The sequence below is a fragment of the Melanaphis sacchari genome, unplaced genomic scaffold, assembly GCF_002803265.2.
Source record: "Melanaphis sacchari strain LSU unplaced genomic scaffold, SCAv2.0 Contig128_pilon_pilon, whole genome shotgun sequence".
NCBI classification, from domain to species: domain Eukaryota; kingdom Metazoa; phylum Arthropoda; class Insecta; order Hemiptera; family Aphididae; genus Melanaphis; species Melanaphis sacchari.
This window is the reverse complement of record NW_020270519.1, coordinates 814,976-835,045: the sequence shown is the minus strand read 5'-3', so window position 1 is coordinate 835,045 and position 20,070 is coordinate 814,976. Positions and strand designations below refer to the sequence as shown.

General features: G+C 23.7%; 1 protein-coding gene across 1 annotated transcript; it reads left to right on the top strand.

The window, feature by feature from the left end:
* The first annotated feature begins 10,701 nt into the window (after window positions 1–10,701).
* Window positions 10,702–17,634, top strand: LOC112591061. The gene is made up of 16 exons (XM_025334713.1): window positions 10,702–11,100; window positions 11,242–11,587; window positions 12,265–12,478; window positions 12,545–12,831; window positions 12,913–13,057; window positions 13,689–13,816; window positions 13,908–14,054; window positions 14,171–14,295; window positions 14,359–14,604; window positions 14,665–14,773; window positions 14,854–15,080; window positions 15,361–15,523; window positions 16,445–16,711; window positions 16,768–17,106; window positions 17,205–17,310; window positions 17,375–17,634. The coding sequence occupies exons 1-16, from the start codon at window positions 11,009–11,011 to the stop codon at window positions 17,572–17,574; spliced, it is 3,141 nt and encodes a 1,046-aa protein (XP_025190498.1). The 5' UTR covers window positions 10,702–11,008; the 3' UTR covers window positions 17,575–17,634.
* Window positions 17,635–20,070: the final 2,436 nt, after the last annotated feature.

Here is a 20,070-nt window from a genome sequence, read left to right as displayed (position 1 = left end):
TTCAATAAACATTAAATAATTTTTATATTCATTAATTATGTATTTATCACACGTTAAACAATATATAAAAATTTCATCTGATATAATAATTTTAATGTTAAAATATTGTAGAATAATATTTTTTTTATTTGCCTATTTATAATGTTGGTGACAATACAATAAATCCAATAAATTTTCATTATTTTGATATTTTCCATTTACAATCATATTAATTTTAACTATCACAAAACCTTTGACTATTATACAATTTAACTTTAAATATATTATAACTTCTTATTTTATATATTTTTATGAGAGCATAAACTCTACATTTTAATAATTTTTAGTAAGTATTTATTCTAAACTGTGATTAATATTGTTAACTTATTTATAGTATATTTATTAATTACCTACATGTTTTTTTTTATAATTTATTGTTATTATATTCTTAAAATTTAACACAATTTTTTGTTACTCATTAAGACCTTAATAAAATTTTATGTTTTTAACGTTGAATGTTGATTTTATTTTATTATTGTTTATATTCTTATTGTTCAACAATTATTCTAGATATACATTTACTTAACAAAAATAAAAAAAGGTAAGATTGTAAAAATTTAATTTTACTATGAATAATTTTAAAAATATATTAAGCAATACTTATTATTTATTTTATATTGTTTTAATTTATATATTTTAATATATTTAATTTAAAATAAAAAATAAATAAATCATAACCAAGTTTTAACTGTAATTTGTAATTAATAATAATACACTTATTATATAATTTAAAATTTTTTTTTTTAATTTCTTATAACAAAAACGTACATGAAATTTTTTAATTCCTGAAGTATACATAATGTTATTTCAAGAAAGTATATTTAAAGATTGATTTATTTATAATCAATATATTAAATATAAATTAATATAATTAATGTTTTAAAAAATTGGTAAATAATAACATTTAACAGGAAAAACACAGTGGAAAGAAGTCTGCTGTATAGTTGTGTTAAGTATTTTTTGTCATTGAGAAGTTATTGTGATCATAATGGATGTATTAAATTTGATTTCAATTATCAATTAACGATTCTAAATAAAAATGAGTTGTCAGCCTATAATTTTAAGAATATTATTTTGTGTATTTATTGTTTATTTATCTTATAGTAATACGGTACATTCAACTAATAGTTTTCTAAAAACAAATAACATACCTACTTATTATATTATATGATAACTATTGTAATGTATATCATTTAATATTATACTAGAAGTTAATATTGATTATTGACATAGGTATACTGTAGCACACTGAAAGTATGAATAAGTTCAATATTCATAATGAGTTAATTAAATGACTCTAAAATATATTTTGAATATTTTATTGTGTATAATTAATGTATACATAGAAAATAATGGTGAAACATCTCTATATTTTATCAAATAACAAAATTCATTAAAATGTGTATTGCAAAAATACGTTTTTATTTTAAAATTAATTTAAGTATATCTTATAAAGAATTTTGTATTGCATTTGAAACTTATTGACAATAAAAACAATCAAGATATTTTTTTTTAATCTAATGTTAATATACTTGACAACAGAGAAAAATGGAAGTCTATAGTTGTTTATTTTCACATTACAACAAAAAAATAAAATCAATTTTATTGAAGCACTGAGATCAAATTTTTAAAATGCAAGAAACCATTGACAATATTGAAAATTTACGAGTATTTAAACTATCTGTTCATAGATACCATCAATTGATCAAATCTACACAATTTAGATTTACAAAAGATATACCAATATTTATATATGTATATTAGCAATTAGCATCATAATTAATTTGATATAATCTATTGAATAATTAATTCCAGAAACTTAAACATTAAAAATTATATATACCTATATTTATTAAAATATATCCATGATTTTTAGTTAATTTAAATTTATATTGTGTACACAATAAATAACTAATATAGAATGGTTTTTAAATTACCTTTATTAATTTCATGGAATAATATACGTATCTACTATTTAGACAACAATTTAAAAATATAATTTGTATCAATTTATTATAGTTCTGATGTAATTATAATATTATATATCTCATAGTGACGGTTTGCACAGGCTCGCTAAAAAACTATTTTTAATGCAATATTAAAAATAAAATATTACGCGCAAAATGATTTTTTAGCGCTCAGAGTAAAAATGCCTAATTTCTAAGTAAATTTTAAATAATTATTATAATTGTCTTTTAACTACTTAAAATAAAAAAATAAAATGTAGTTAAGTGTTCTGCTACAAACTTTCAATTAATTTTTTCTAGTTGACAGTTCGCTAAATATTTTGAATAATTACAAATTATGTGTTAAAATTAAATATTATTATTTTTAATTTTCATACATTGTACAACACAAGTTAATTAAGTTCTTGGAGCTTTAAAATAATTTGTTATAGGAAGTTTGACGTTGTGTATATATTTTTATAAAATAAGAGCTAAAGTACCTATAATAATAGTATGCACTTGAGCACTTCCAACATTCCAAGAAAAACTTTCTATGTATAATAACTTTTTTTTATATACAAGGTAATTTAAGAATAATAGTACATAATCGAAAATAATATAATTCTCTGTTAATTAGATACGGAAAATTCCATCGTGTATTTTTAATAAATAAAAATGTTCGAATAATAAGTTATATTTATAATACGTTATAAGTACTGAATTTTGAAAGCTAAAAATTACATGTTGAAAATTTCTATAAAAATCGTCTAATTATTTTATCTTTATAATTAAACATATATTATAACTTGTTTAATGTTTAGTATAAATAATAGATGCCCCTGATCTTTGATCACTTAATCCGCTAACCATCGTTGAATGTTATGAACACACTTTATATTTTAATACTAATAATAGTCATAACTGTCGTTTATTATTTATTTATTTTATATTTTTGTTGCCCTGACAATTTATATAATAATATTTTATTTTTTCCATAAAAATAAACATATCTACCAGTATTAAGCCCATAGCTCAAATGTCATAGTAAATAATTAATATATAAATATAATTTCCATTACAATATTTTAACTCATTTGAACTATTTACAGACATTTTAAGTTTCCAATTTTTTTTTTTTATAAATTTTGAAAATGTTGAAAATTGAATTTAAGATTCTTCATAAGTTATTTATTTATCAATTAAAAAATATTGAAAATATATGATAACGATATTTTTTTCGAATATTTTAAATTTTATTTTTGATGGAATTTATCAAATTCTTTAATATATACAAATTATATTATAAATTCATAAAATTTTCAATATTCTTACCTATTATTGGTTTGAAAATATAATAAAAAATGTCTCTTAATTTTTTATTATAGTTAATGAAAAATATTAAAGATTCATAATATTTTATAGAATCTTTTTTGTATATAACCATTTAAACTTAAATGTACACGAAATTAGATTTTTAAACGTTGAATAACAATTCTAGTTATTTTGTTATAATTTAAAAATATTATTTCTGTATACTTGAAACTTATAGTATATTTATATATTTAAACACACAAACACTAAGCTGTCACTTAATTTCTATTTTTTTTTTTAACTTTTTTTTTTGTACATTTAATTATTATATTAATTAAATGTAAGTAGTTAAAACTACTATATTCTATAATAGTTTTTATAATCTAAAATAAATTATTCAACACGATTAGTATTATCATTTACATACAGCTTAATTTATTTATTTATTTTTAATTTAAATTTATTCTTAACATAAAAAAAATAGAAATTTTGTCATCATGGAAATAGTTATTCAGTGCTTAAATATATATTTATTCACTTTTACCTAACCATTATTTGAACTTGTCATTCGGAACGTTGCAACGTACGTCACATTAAAAATATTTTATAAATATTAACGAATTATCAATTAATTAATATAACTAATAAACTATGTCGCACGTTGGTCCACTCACGAAATATTTCAGCTAGATATCTATGTATACTATTTCAATGACTGGAATCGAGACTAAGGCGACGACAGCCTGCATTATGGTTCCAATCGATCCAAAGAAGTCCGACCGATTTCGATGTGACAGCTTATAATTTTGTATGTCTACTTATTATTTAATTTTTAATTATTATTTTCTATACATAATCTAAATTTCAAAATATTTTAACTCTTTTTAAACAATTATTATAGACATGACAATTTTTTTTTTTTTACATGAATGCTGATAAAAAATTTATGAATGGACAAAAATGCTTGAAAATATAATTTAAGGTTCCTAATAAGTTACTAATTTTTCAAATAAAAAATATCAAAAACATAAAAATGCAATATTTCTTTACAATTATTTAAAGTTAGAATATTGACAAAATTCTTTATAGTTAAAAAAATAACAAATTATATTTTAGTTAGAAATGAATAAGATATTGTTAATTCAAAAGTTAACAACAATATCAATATATAGTATTAATATATATAATTATAATAGTTAAATACTAATAACAAAATAAATGCAATGTTTTCTAAAAAAAATAGGTCAACCTAACGTAAATACGTAATACTAGAAGTAAAATAAATTACTTTAATAGCTATATCAAAATGCATGGATCATGAAATCTACTTAGTGATATAGACTGACGGTCCTTTGCCCAGAATCGTTTTTCATGTACAATTATAATATAATATCATTGTATTTAAATTTAAGATCCTATTACAGTGATCGAATCAACACACACACACACACATATATATATATGTAGTATATACATATGTACAGCAGAGTGATACCTACTTGCCAACTTTCTTTAAATAATGAGCATTAATGCATAATACAATTAAAATATAATACAATTTTACACAGGTGTCGTATAACAAGAATATGACTAAAAATACGGAAAAAAAGATTAACAAAAGTTACTTGAGTAACTTCATTTCTTTTTACCTTTTTTTTTTGTTTTTTAATTTATATAGAAAACAATATATTATTATTGCCAAAAATAGAAAACCCCTATTGGTTTTCTTAATATTTATTAAAAATAAATAAAAAACAGCAGGATACAAAAACACCTATCTATTTACGGAACACCGCTTTTCAACAAAATTGATTGTATTTGACGTATATTATGGTTATTATTAAAAAAAATTAATTTGTAAGGTTTTGAAACTTGTCGGTTCCTATTAGGTGCATTATTATTTCCTATGCACAATTAAATTTCATAGTCTTTAAACTAATTTTAAGATTTTTATATAATTATGTAATCCGTGAATCAACGATTTTGTATTCACATCATTAAATGAGTACAATACGTCAGCATTCACTAAAAGTTATATGAATTAGGTAAATATATATATCGATATTTTTGTAAAAAAAATAATTCAAATTACCGAATTAAGAAAATAATGAAAATATAATATTATAAATTTATAGCATAAACATGTCTTTAGAGATACGTATATGCTGATTTACCCGTCTCTTTGGATCAGAATCTAAACCTACTATACTTATAGCAGATAAATTTCTCCAGTTTTTATTTAGTATGAATATTTTATAAATCATATGTTACACCAAAAATTATAGTTGACATTTTAAAATAATGAAATTTAAGAAAACATTCATTAATCTGTATAGAAAAGGATTAAAAAATATTCACAAAAAGATTATTTTATTTACAACAACAACACATAGAACAGCGTCTAATAATCATATGATTTTCCTATACTGTAAAAAGTCAAATAAACCTGTACAATAATGTGTAAAATATAAGCCAAAAACATAATTAACAAAAATAAATGTAATAAATATGTTTTTAAAACATTTATTTTAGAAGATAATTATTTACATGACAATGCTACAATAATAATGATAAACCACATAAACTATATGCTATAAAGTACATCCGCTAAACCAGGTATAATTTGTCAATTAAATTATAATACCTATGAGTAAAACATTATGCCTACGTTTATTTACTCAACCTAAAAATATAAATTCTACGATACTTATATATAATCGCCTCATTACTAAACGACTTTAAGTTAACAGTTTTCTAATAAAATTAAAAAAAAACCTACTAAAATAAAAAAATAAAAAATCATAATAATATTTAAAATGTACCCAGCTGGGTGGTGCTACTGACTGCCTGCCTTTAAATGTTAATCACCTGTCACTAACCATTATAAGTTATCAAATTTGCTAATTGTACTAATTTTTGTAAAGATTGTAAATTATTTTAAATTAAATTTAAAAAAAAAGTTAACAATTTTCAATCTAAAAATTAAATATTTTTTATAATCAAGGATATATATTACATTTTCTGTATCTTTGTATCTTGTCACAATTATAAGTATCTTACATGTAAATAAGTCTAGCGTGTAATATATTTTTGAGAAAACAGTAAATACTTTTTATGTTATTTGAAATTTTATTTTATTTTATATCACATGCGGCCAAACCATGAACTACATAATTTGTTTTATTATGATAGATTATTATCATGATAGTATGTGTCGGCTTGTTACTATATCGTATAGGTAATTTCAAATGTATAGGTACCTATATTTTATAAACGTTATTGAGTTATTTTAAAATATTATTAAAAACTAATTTTAAAATTATTCTCCACAATATTTAACACAGGAATTCAATTTATATATCAAACACATACCGTAAACTTAAAACAAATAGTAACTGTGACATATTTAAGTATTTTCAAGATTAGGAAATTGACTTATTTTGTGAAGTTTATTTATAAAATTATTATGAAAAATCAATTATTAACTATGCTACTGTGAATTGTAAACAATATAACAATATTATTTTACTATACTTGAAAGTTTTCTAACGATATATATATATACAATAACAGGTACAACTTCCAAGTACAATGAAAGGTCACCACTCGGTGGCGGGTTGATAAATTTTTATACAGCGTGATACTGGAGTGATAACAAATACCCTATGTTCGAGTAGAATCCAGTGTAAATACTATAAAAATACTGCTAAGTAAATATCCAATTAGAGCCATACGCACCTGGGTAAATAATAATTTCAAATCGAGACTATGGTATATAGGTATGCAAATTATCATTACATATACGCATACGATTGTCGCTATCATGGTCAAATAATAAAACTTATGATCGTAATAGAAATATCTAATATAATTTGGAGAAATCATTATTATGAATAAGTTATAACTAATACATGAAAATAGACTTATTAATACAAACAGACATTTTTAAACGTAAAAAGTATTTAAAAATCATATTACAAGCTTACGAAGTAGTAAATCTTATATTTTTCGATGAACATGAAAATATTTATATACTCGTAATTGAAATATAGTCCATAAAACAGAATTCTTATACAATTTTCAGAACCTACTGTATCATGTAGTGTTTTGAATGTTATATTATTACATTAACAATATTTTTTTGTAATATTTAACTTTTAACTACCATAATATTATAGACTATAAATTGTTATTTATATAGTATACCTATGTATGTCTGTGTTTTTGACGATTGTTTATGATATCAATACCAATAGGTACGAATTGCTTTGTAAATATTAATACAATACTATACATACATATCTTTTATTGCAAATAGGATACGTTTTATCAACAATCAACACTAATATATTATTATACCAAACAATGTACAAATAAAATTATCAAAATGTATTAAAGTTCGCAGTTGATATCCATGTTGATAGTTTGAAGTAATACAATGAAATATTTTTTCTCTGGACTTCTTTACTTAATTAATTCCATTGGTGGTCCAATAAAATACTGTTTGCTAAATCGTATAATTAATTGAAGAATTTTGATAAAAATTGTGATACAATTTCTAAATTTATATCGTGTATTTTAAAATAAATATTATTTACATTGTACCACGTTTATATGTTGTACGTTTTTTTAATTGTATACAATAACATCCGTTAAATCGTTATCTCTTGATGGCGTTAAACTATAACATAATAAATAAATATGGTTAATTTATAGTTTTTATTTAATTTTCATAAGAGGACAAAGGATTAAATAAACACTGCATGTGGTGGAAAAATGAGGAAAATATAAGTAGAACAGTCCTGGGGTAGAAGCCAACGGAAAAATACCCTTAGGGTGACTAAGAACTTAGTTAAACGTAATGTAGAAGACTTTGACAAAATGGGAGCCTAAGAATGGAGAGATTTAGTACAGAATCGAGAAAAATGGAGGGATTTAATAATGGCGGTGAAAACTCTTGAGAATATTAAGGGCTAGATGATGAAGAAGAAGAAAAATTTAGTTTTCTGATTAAAAATGATAACTTTTAAAATCACAAATTACAATTCACATTCTTATTTTAGCACCCAGTGGTCAAAAGTAAAACAATGAATTATAAGTAAAAGTAGCATTATTCTGTTTATCTGTTCGTTTTACAAGGAGATAAATTAAATTAATATATTGAGTAAGTATATCTCTATAATAAAAAATTATGCATTCCTACTCTACTGTGTTCCACTAATATCGAGTGCAAAGATTTTCTCACTCTGTGCGTCTTAGATTCTATAGTTACCCGCTAGTATCAAAAAGTTATTCATTAATTTTTACACTAATATAAATAAGACTTAAGCTTACATTAAATAAATATAATATAAAGTACAAAAGCTGATTAGTGGGTTATTTTTTTGGTATCGAAAAATACTATTAAATTAAATAATTTTGAAAGTTAAATGATAAGATTATAACAAATATAAGTACCAATGGAACCATCCACATAAATGAAAATAGAACATGATTAAATTATTAATAATTTATAAATTTTTGATTATTAATCACTGATTACATCATTTGAAATCATTAGGAGACATAAAAAATATTTTAAAAATCAAATTGTTACCTTTTTTATCATTTATTATTTATTATGACTGCATAAATACATTTTTAATTTCATAACCCGAAGCAAAATATTTTTTCATGAATTTCCCTATATAAAAATCGAATTTTGAACCAATAGTTAATTAGACTTTTAGATATTACTGATACTTAAGTAGTAAGTACCAATTTAAAGTTTAAATGAGTAAATATAGTTGAAGTAGTGAATTCGCGTAGTCTGCAGTATAGGTACTCCTCGTGTCTGTCCAATATCTCCACTCCTTTCATCAAAGTTATAACTAGGGTCTAGGACATCTGGACGACTGAACATATTATTATCAGTGATAATAATATCACACATGATAGATCAATTAATCTTGCCATTATTAATTTATCAATTGCCCATAGACCTATACCTTGAATCAAGATATAGACCATCGTAAATTTTAACCTTTAGTAACACGTGTAGTATATCAGACCACATATTTGCGTGTGCGAGATAAATTTTTTCCATTCAAATAATAATTGAAAATAACATTTTATAAATTACCAAGTATTTATTATTATATTAGAAATTATACAACATTTTTATTTTTTTACTTTATATTGAATTAAATTAATTATTACATATGAATTAATTTATTTTTATTTTGTGCGTGAAGGTATTATAGATTATATAAATAATGAAAATAAAAAACTTATTTTTTGAAATTTTTGTGATTTTTTTATAATATTGAGATGATAACTAAAAGATAGTATTACTCGGTTATTCAATAAAGTATAATAAAAATCACAAAATAATGTGCAACATTATTATTTAAAATAGACTGGCAAATAATTTTCCCGTTCGTATCCTCAAAAGTTAATAATTGTTATTTCGTTATTTCATGACATTATAGGATTGTTTTTTTAAAAATATTATCTAATTTAGTGATGAGCGGATCTTGATCGATTTTTTTTTTTACAAAAATCGATTTTTAGTGATCGGTCTTTTTACGAATTAATCCTATTTTCTAAAAATCGAATAATTTATATTTTATAATTAATATTATTTCGATGTAAATATGACGTAAATAAATTGTTGATTCATAAAATTAAATAATATTATTTGTTATGTATATAACAAGCTTTATAAAAATTAGTTAGTTGTTCGCAAACTAGAAGTACTTATTAAATTAATTTAATTAAACTTCTGAGCAAAAAAATTAACAACTTGTCCTGTTAGTCATAACAACAATATAAAAAACAATATTCATATTTCATATACCATAGACATATAAAAATATAATTACTATATGCTAATATCATGTACAATTTTGAATACAAAAATTAGAAATAATTAAATTAATTACCTTTATGTTGCATTATCTTTTAATACATAAAATATAAAATTATTTTTGCTATAAAATTTATAAAAAAATTTTTATTAATAAAATTCTGTGTATTTACGTGGTATTTGCACTAAATATTTGTGTCTTTTTTCTGTAAAATTCGATTTATAAAAATTCATTGTTTTGGCAATTACGATAATATATCAAATAAAATTCCAATTTCTCCAGACCGATTCGCAAAATATATAATAATAATGTTCTTTATGATATGGGAATAAATTCTAATTCCAATAGTTTTTTTTATATGTACATCATTTAAATTATAATATTAAATTAATGTTGGGCGACAGAGAAAAAACGTTTTGTTTTTATTACTGTGTGACGTGTATATACACGGCGGCACGCCGCCGACTCCGACAGACTACGACGGCGGTCGTACATTGCCGATCAATCACAGGGCGTCTAATCTCGTTCGAGAGGTCCAACAGTTGTTGGCACTCGGCGGTTCAGTAGTCAGTGTACATGCGCGAGTTTGGGTACTCTTGTCTTTTAACCTGAACGGGCTAAACTGTAACTTCGATCGACTCGTATAATGTTTGCCGGCGACCGTTCTGTCTTATCTGATAACGTTGGTATTGATAATATAATTATTTATTTGGATTTTAGATTGAATTGATTGAACATTGAACTACTATAATATTTTAACTCCATGAGTATTGAAAAAAATGTCTATATATTATAATTGCCCTATTGTTTACTACGAATTTAATTTCGTTTCCCGAATATCATAACAAATATAAATGTTGTACAATGGTTCGCGTTATAACGGCCTACAACTTCGAAGGTCAAAAAGTAGATACCTGTGCCGATCCCGTCGCTTTTACGTCGGCTCCTCCAAATAGGTAAATATTACTACTGAAAAATCTCAAACTTCAGTAGTACATTTTTAGGTACTTTCGTGTTAACTATTAGGCAGTCATTGCTTAATTACTAGCCAAATATTTATGCAAAACCACATTGTGTATGTTGTATGTATATTTTAGGTTGTTGATTGCATTGGCTCATCATGCCATTGAAGTCCGAGATTTATCTGACGAGCCTAAGCCTACTTATGCAATCCCCACTGTCGATCAAGTAATTCAGTTATCCTACTGTACTTCTGGAAATTATATTGCTACTCTAGAAACAAAGCAAAAGAGGTCTGGAGATGATGTACTGTATTTGAGAGTTTATTGCAACTGGGAGCAATGCAGTCAAGGGACTCCACCATTAAGAGCCAGAATAGCTGGACGTGTGACACCTACTGGGTCACAAATTGGAGACAATGCATTGGATATGATTGAGATCCCAGTCAAGTCTACAACAATTAATGCATTTGCCTGTTGTCAGGTAATACATAAAAATATAAGAATATAATGTATACAAATGTATAATACATTTTTTGATAATGAGTTAAATATTGTTCATCTCCATTATAATATCTAAACAAATATAACTTAACTTGTTAAAAGAATAACAATATTTAGATTATTATATTATTGATTTTCATATTACATACTAGACTTATCAATCAAATTTTAGAAATATTGAGAATTTTGTCTTTGAATAAAATATTAAAACACTTAATTCAATTGACATAATTTGTATTTCAAAAACTGACATATCTAGAGATTTTTACAACAAATTCCTCATTGTGATACTTATTTACATGCTTTGTTTTGTTACATCATATTAATTATTAATAATCATATAGAGTTAGGTTAAAAAACTCCCCTCCTTACAATTTAAATATAATATACTCTCATAAAATAATAAAATGTGAATGTACCTATGAACTGTATTACTTATAAGTTGTACTCTTTAACTTGCCATTCCTTTAAAATACTTCACAATTATAGCTAACCATCTACAAAATATCTATTAGACTAAACGTAATAATATGTACAAAACTAATAAAATATCTTCCATTTTATTTGAAATGCATGGGTGTATTACACTTAAAATAAAAACTTAAAGTTTTATTATGTATTTTTTAACTAAAAATTATTAATTATTATAACTTACAGGAAACAGGAAATATTGTGATTGCATCTAAATGTACACTTAATATTTTTAGAATGGTAATAAAAACACATGACATATCTCGATTACGATTCTTAGATTTTGATACATGGCCAATGATTATGAACTTCAAGTTTAATGTCTGTGATTTACAAATAGAACAAGACATTGTAGCTGTTTTTGGAGAAAGAATAGTACAAGTATTTCAAATTTTTAAAGGTATTATATTATAATAATGTATACTTATAAAAATATTGATGTACATACTTTGTTTTTAACTTTTAGATACTAAAAAAATATCTGATTGGAGTTCTACAACTAATTCTATGAAAACTAATGCTGCCCAAGAATTCACTGAACAATCTGAAGTTCTGTCCGGACCTATTGATTTAAATCAATTAATGAAATCAAAAAATGATACTTACCTTAGGTCTCTTGTTAATCCAAAATGTTTCCCTATTATGGTGATGACTCCTGGTTTTGATGATAGTGCATTGGTAGAACAAGAAAAAAATGCTCCATTTAATATTGCTTCTTTACCTATCACTATAAATGAAACTGAAGCAATTGATGTATGAAATATAGCTTATTTTTTTATATTTATAATTTATATTAAGTACATAATTAAATTATTATGTTTTTTTTTCTTATAGCCTTGGAGTGAGCCTATCAACTGGACAGTTAAAATATTATTGCAACTTGAATTAAATATGAGCAGATGTAATATTACAAATGAATGTATAAAATCTGTGCTGTTGCACTTGGTTTATAAGCGTCACGAAACATCTAAAGTGTTAGGTAACTGATGTGTTGAGCAATAAAATATACATACAACACTCAATATATTAAACAAAACTCTACATTTTTATTCAGAACTAATTTTTGATAAAAGATAATCATAAAATTTTCCTAATTTGTTCAGTTATTTCTTATAAATATCTCATGTAATTTATTCCAAGTAATAAAAATTAATAGAAATTATTTTTTATAAGTAATTAAAATACAATTTTTTTTAATTTAATCAGAAACTATAATATTATAATGGGTTTATATTATTTTTAATTATTTTAATGTTTTAGACAAATGTGTACATGCACTGTACTTTACAATTTAATTAATAAATAACTAACTTTAATAATTAATTTTTCTCAAAATAAATCAAAAAATACATTTTTTATTTTACTTTATCATTTTTTTAAAATTATTCTGTTAATTTCTCTTAGATTGGTTATCAATTTATTGATATTTAATAAAAAATTATTGAAAATTAAAATAATTTCTTTACAATTTTTTTTTTTTGAGTACCAAATAAAAGTACTTAATTACTCTCTAAAAGTAAATTATTCAACTGTATACATTTAATAACGGTAGTTTTTCTTAATATTTGTGTAAGCAGTTATGTAATTTTTATATTGATTATGTATTTTAGAATGGAATTTTCCTCGTTTCCGCACTGAAACATACAATCACTTAATATGTGTTAATTGCTTAATAAGTTTAAAAGAAGAAGCATTTGTTTTTCATTCTCTTGTTACACATGAAAAAAATGAAGTAGAGGTATATAATATTAATTATAAATTTATGAAAGCATAATACTAAACTTTTATATAGTGTACTTAACTATATAACTGAAATTATTTGATTTTAGATAACTCCAGCACAATGCATTACTGTTTATAATTTTATGTCACCTGTTGTTAAAATGTTTATGGATCGTTCAGTACTGCATGTATTGACTACTGCTAGCTTAGAAACATATACAATTAGATTGTTTCCTTCTTCGAGTCCTTCTCCGGTATTTAAAATTATTATTAATATTACAGTTTTGTTTTAAATATTTGTTTGTAATTATTATAAAATGTTTTTATTTTTGTATTTTGTTAGTTGATAATATTTTATTTTTATTTTTAGTCTCATATTTTATCTGAACGTGTAACATTAATTGGTCATAAACCATTTTTGGGTATTGTTGATATGATACTTTTAGAAAATAAGTTGGTTATTTTCACTTCTGCTAATCCAAATCAAGATAATAAGTAAAAATAATTAAAAATACTTTAATTTATTACTCAAATATTAACATTTTGACTTCCTGCTAGGGTAAACAATAGTTGGACACTTTACATGTTAATGCTGCCTTCTCCTAGTAGTATATGTAAAGTTCTTACATTTAAAGCAAGGATTTCTAGATTTAAAACTCCAAATAAGTACATTCATTTGATGAAAGAAGCTTTAAATATATCAGATATTGTAGAAAATTTTACATATCGTGGTTGTGGTACTGCTCGGTTGGGAAATAATGATTTCAAAAAGTTTTGCTGTCTTGTAGCTGATCACTATTTTTTGTAAGTTCAATAAATGTATAAATTTATTTTTAAAATAGTATTGATACATTTATATTTAAGATTTAAAAAAGATGGATGGGAATGGTCTTACAAACTTTATGAAAGAGCTAATTTGTTCCCAATGGATGTATTTATACGAATGAAGCAATTAGAAGATATGTACAAACGTGTAAGTAAAAATAATTTTATTTGCATTTAAATATTAAATATAATAAGATTTTAATTGAAATTATATTTTATTACTTCCAGGTAAAACACCCAGTCAACACTATTCCAGCACTGAAATTTTATATTAGTTCATGGATACATGATCATACTGATCAAGTTGATTTAAAAACATTTATGTATGGGATTAAAATAGCTGATAGAAGTTGTGATTTATTGTTTATTGCTGAACTTATATTATCTGAAAAGTCTGTTAGAAAACTACCACTGAATAATGCTATTAAACACATTAAAAGAAATTTAGAAGCCAGGTACTTAAAATGAATTGTATTACGGTAATATTATTCATTAACATATCATAAATAAAAGAATACTTTTAATACTTATAGTTCCATATTATGCTTTTATCAAATTTAAATATTGATGAGAATATTTTTTTAAGTATTTTATGTTTTATATGTATTGTTTAAAATAATTCATCATATATAAATGTGATAACAGAATAAACTGTAATAATCTATCATTTATAAAGACAATCATCAGTGCTGTGCAATGAACATTTTAATTTTAATTTCATATTCTTTTTCCTAGTTATGAATTGAAAGGCGCCTTAACATTTACATTACTATTCCTTTACTCATTATCTAACATTGAAACTAAGGATATCTCAGAAATGTACAATGAAGCCGATGAAATTTCAAATAAATCATTTGTACAATTTTGCGTTACCTATTCCAATTTATTAATAGAACAAGTGAGTAAAGTTTAAATTTAGTTTAATAAAAAAATAGAAATGATTAATGTATGAATTGTATTTATGTTCAAATTAGATAATATGTCATATTATGTATTCAAATTATATACATATATTATATATGGTATCTATTTCATATCAATACTAAATCAATACAAAAATTAATAATGAATTTTAGAAGTTTAGGAAAATATATTATTAATTATCATTAATATTTTATAAATTAAAAAAAAATCTTTTCTGAATATCAATAGTTTATCTAAATATCAAATTATGGGAATATAATATATTATTATACATACATTTTAAGTTCATGTAAAAGTCTATTGTAACTATTTAAAGTTTAAATATTAAAAAAAAAAACATTTAGAGAAAAATTAGTTTACTGCCTACTAATTTTTATTTTTGTGCAGATTAATTCTTATATTTCTGAACACTCATTAGTCATTATTTTATAAACTGTATATTTTTTAAAAAAATTACTGTTGTGTATGACTATGAGTATTTCCAATATATTCTTAAACAAATTATTTTATTAATAACTAGGGTTAGTTAAATAATAAATAAATTATATTTTTTGATATAACAATTATCACTTATATATATTTAATATTATATACATTGAATTTATTTTCTCTAAAAATAATTTGTGTACAATATTTTTAATTCATATTTCTTGGTATCAGATAAAATATTACATACATTTTATTGATAAATTACCTAAGTGTTATTTTTTTAGTTTAAAGTCCACAATATAAGAAATCATATCAAATATCTTAAAATTTTAAAATTATATACAATGTGCTAAATATGTAATTTCAATATAAACTCATAACTCTTCTGTTTTTTTTTATTATTATTATTATTATTATTTATAATTAAATTTTAATATTATATAATTTTAATTATTATTGATTACAGGATTCTGAATTTTCTGAATTTTCGCTGATATTAATGCAAGAAACTCCAATTTTAATTGCTCATGGTTTCGCTGAAATAATTTCTTCTGGCCAACATATAAAACTCCGAAAAGTAATTCAAGCATTTCAAAAATACATTGGATCTCATATGTACTCTACAAATGTAACAGAAGTCTTTAAACGATTCCTTGAATTACATTTTTCTCGTTCTTATGGACATGATAAAACACCAGATTTCAATAAGAAATATGTCTGTGATGCCATCAAGGTAAAATGATTTTTTCCTGTGGTCAATAATAATATTAATATTTTTTTTATTTTTAGATTCTATTTAGGCAATACCTGACAGATCTCACAAAACCAATTTCTGAAAATGGTACACAAACTAATGCAAGAGACTGGAAAAATATTTACAATTCACAAATACCAGGCTATGTACAAATGCTACCATGCTATAATAGTAATAATGAAAATTTAATAAAACTACAAAGTCTGTTTTACACTAACTGGCTAACAAATGATTTCAAAGAAGATATTAAACAAGTTCTCCCATTGTTGAGCAAGCCAACATTAAGTTTAGAGATTATGGCCTCTGCGAATAACATGAAAACAATTGAAATACTCATAGATAAGTGTCCTCAAGCTGTTCTAAAATACTCAATTGTAAGTGTTAGGTATACCTATATAATATTATAATTTTTTATAAATGTAAATTTTTACTGTTTATAAGTAGTTACCAATACTCAATGGTTTGTTTTTAGGATTATTTAAAGACAACATCTGAATGGAAACATACAACAAGTTTATTAGAAAAAAAATCAAAATCAGATATAGACAATCAATCTAAATATCATGAAGTCTTACATGGTAAAAAATTTAACACACATTTTTTTTGCTCTTGTTTTTTAATGTAATCGGGTATATTTTTTAGATATGTTGGAGTATTTGTCACATAATATGTGTGTTGAAGACCTTTGTAGTATACTACCAGCAGAAAGTTCAACAAATATAGGTCATGATGAGTATCAAACATATGTAATTACTTGTCAAAAAATCAACCAAGCAAATCAAATTAAATCAATGGTCATGGCTACTGGTCAACAGCTTTTAGCTTCATTGAATTTTAAATAAAATCAAAAATTTATGTATTCAATGCTTTAGTGCAAGCTTTCAATTTTAAAAACTAATTTCAAAATCAATTAAATTATTTATAGCAATTTAATATTAAATATTTTGATGTCCTAGTCTATTAAAGTTTTTATTTTTATAACCATATAAATCTGAACATTAATGGTTGATAATGCTTTAATACTTTATACTGAGTATTTTAAAATTAACATTTTAATATGCACCTAATTTTAAAATTCAACTTTTCTATATTTATAAGATATATAATATATCAAATTTTAAATTAATTATTTTTTTATTTGATAAAACTTTGTTCACAATCTAAGTTCCAAACATAATAACATAACTAATAATTTAAGTATATTTTTACATTGATGCTAGTTTAACAAAAAAGAAAAATTGTTTTTTTATCTAGGTACACATTTGAGTCTTCAGAACATCTATATGTGCACTATTCATTGATTTTAATTATTATTGTTATTTTATTTTATTTTTATTATATTTTGTTGACAAAAAATTATAAATAAAAACTATAATTATAAAATAGTTATTTCTGCTGACTGGTTATACTTTGAAGTATAACTGAAAATTAAATTTTACTTTGGGAATTCTGAAAGTATTATGAGGAATTATAGCTGTGTTTAATAATACAGTTAACCCTCCAAATAGTAGACATTCTTAATCATCAAAATGTTGTCAGCTTACATCCGGCTTCTTCAGATTTTCTAAAATTAGAACAAATGAAACATAAAGTAGAGAAAAGGAAAACATTAAGACAAACTGTGTTTTCATTAACGGGAAGACAAGGCTCTTTTAGTTGCTATTGTAAAGGCAAATGCCAAACAATGAAGTGTACTTCTTTTAAGGTCAATTTAAAATGCAACTCTAGATGTCATAATAGTTCTATTTTATGTTTAAATAAATAATAAATAAACATAAATATATTAATTAATAGTTATTGGATAATATACAATCTGTTATAGTGTTTGGCGTTTGCAATAAGCATATGTGCGAAAAAAATAATGTATAAACTATTATATATGGAGACGTAAAGAGAGAAGTCGCCCAGCAGAGACACTCAGATACGAAAATAAATATAAATAGTTCACAATCTATAATTATTCATGATAAAAATAATGATAAATATTGGTAAACAGTTCATAATATTATAGACTTAAATGACTTGATATACCTACATATAACTATGAATATTATTACGCTAAGTGTTTGTCCAGATGACGGAACTAGTAACGTTATGTACCTAAAGTTTTTGTACCTACCTATTCATTTCGTGAAATGTTATCCAGTTAACGAAATTATTACGCGAAGTGGAAAAAGATCGTTTCCGTTTCTCGAAACGTACAATTACGCAATATATGGATGCGACATATATTATTAAATGTAGGTATTTACATTTAGTATTAATCGTAGATGAAAAATAATTAATAAAAACTATTGATACAATATGTTTTTGTTTATGTAATAATATTTTACATTTTTACCCTTATCTATCAAATTAACATAAAAATAAATCATTACGGTTCCCTCCCTGCCGTAAAAAAAAATGTGTACCCATCTCAGGAGCAGCAAAGTTTAGTATCAGTATGTCCCTGATATCACCTGTATGTTGACAGTATATTTTTGTGTTTTATCTGTAAAACTAGCACCGGTGAAACTCGCTGTAAGTGAATACCCTAGGTCGGTGAAACTCGCTGTATGTGAGTACCCTAGGTTGCTGAATATCGTTTGAAGGTGAATTTCCTAGGTCGGACAGTTGAAATACAGCGTTAAGAAAAGTCTAGTAGGCAAAACCTGTATAACGACGAGATGGATGTTGGTACTCTGATTTGGTGTCTACACTTTGGTGTCGTTTTAAACGCTAAATAATAAAGTCTAATTCACGTCTAGTCGTGCGTCATTTCAGTAAATTCACAATGCTGTACACCTTGTTCCGTAACTATGCTTTGTGCATGGAAAATAAATAAATACATTCGAAATGGTAATTAATGTCTAGCTATCAGTCATTACCCGGTGCTTTGTTAGCTCATTTAGGAATCCGCGTAGCTTGCCTGTGCTTTTTGCATGGAAAATAAATAAATACATTCCGAAAATTAATTAAGTGTCAGTTTATCAGTCATCTCACCAGTGAATATCGATTCCGACAGGGCAATCCACCTGTAGCGGATTGTCTCCTCCTGAGTTTGAAGGCATTGTCCATTTAGGTACGACCAATTTGTCGAATCCGCGCTCGATTTCTCAAGCGATCACCAGATAATCCAGATTAAACGCGTTTAAACCTCAGGTAGGCAATTCGACTGCGATCGATCGCGGACGCATATGGGCGTAAAGGAGAGTTTTAAACATTGCGAAACGATGTCAAACGATTTAGGAGTTGAAGATCAAAAATATATATATTATCATTTTTGTAACAGAAATTACGATTAGCTTTGCACAGAAATTTAAAAATTAAAAATGCAAAATTGAGCAATGCGTAACTGG

Coding starts and splice junctions, on each gene's coding strand:
- LOC112591061 (XM_025334713.1), top strand. CDS start 11,009: ATGGTTCGCGTTATAACGGCCTACAACTTCGAAGGTCAAAAAGTAGAT. Junction 12,479..12,544: donor AGTATTTCAAATTTTTAAAG/GTATTATATTAT, acceptor TTTAACTTTTAG/ATACTAAAAAAATATCTGAT. Junction 16,712..16,767: donor ATGTCTGTGATGCCATCAAG/GTAAAATGATTT, acceptor TTTTATTTTTAG/ATTCTATTTAGGCAATACCT.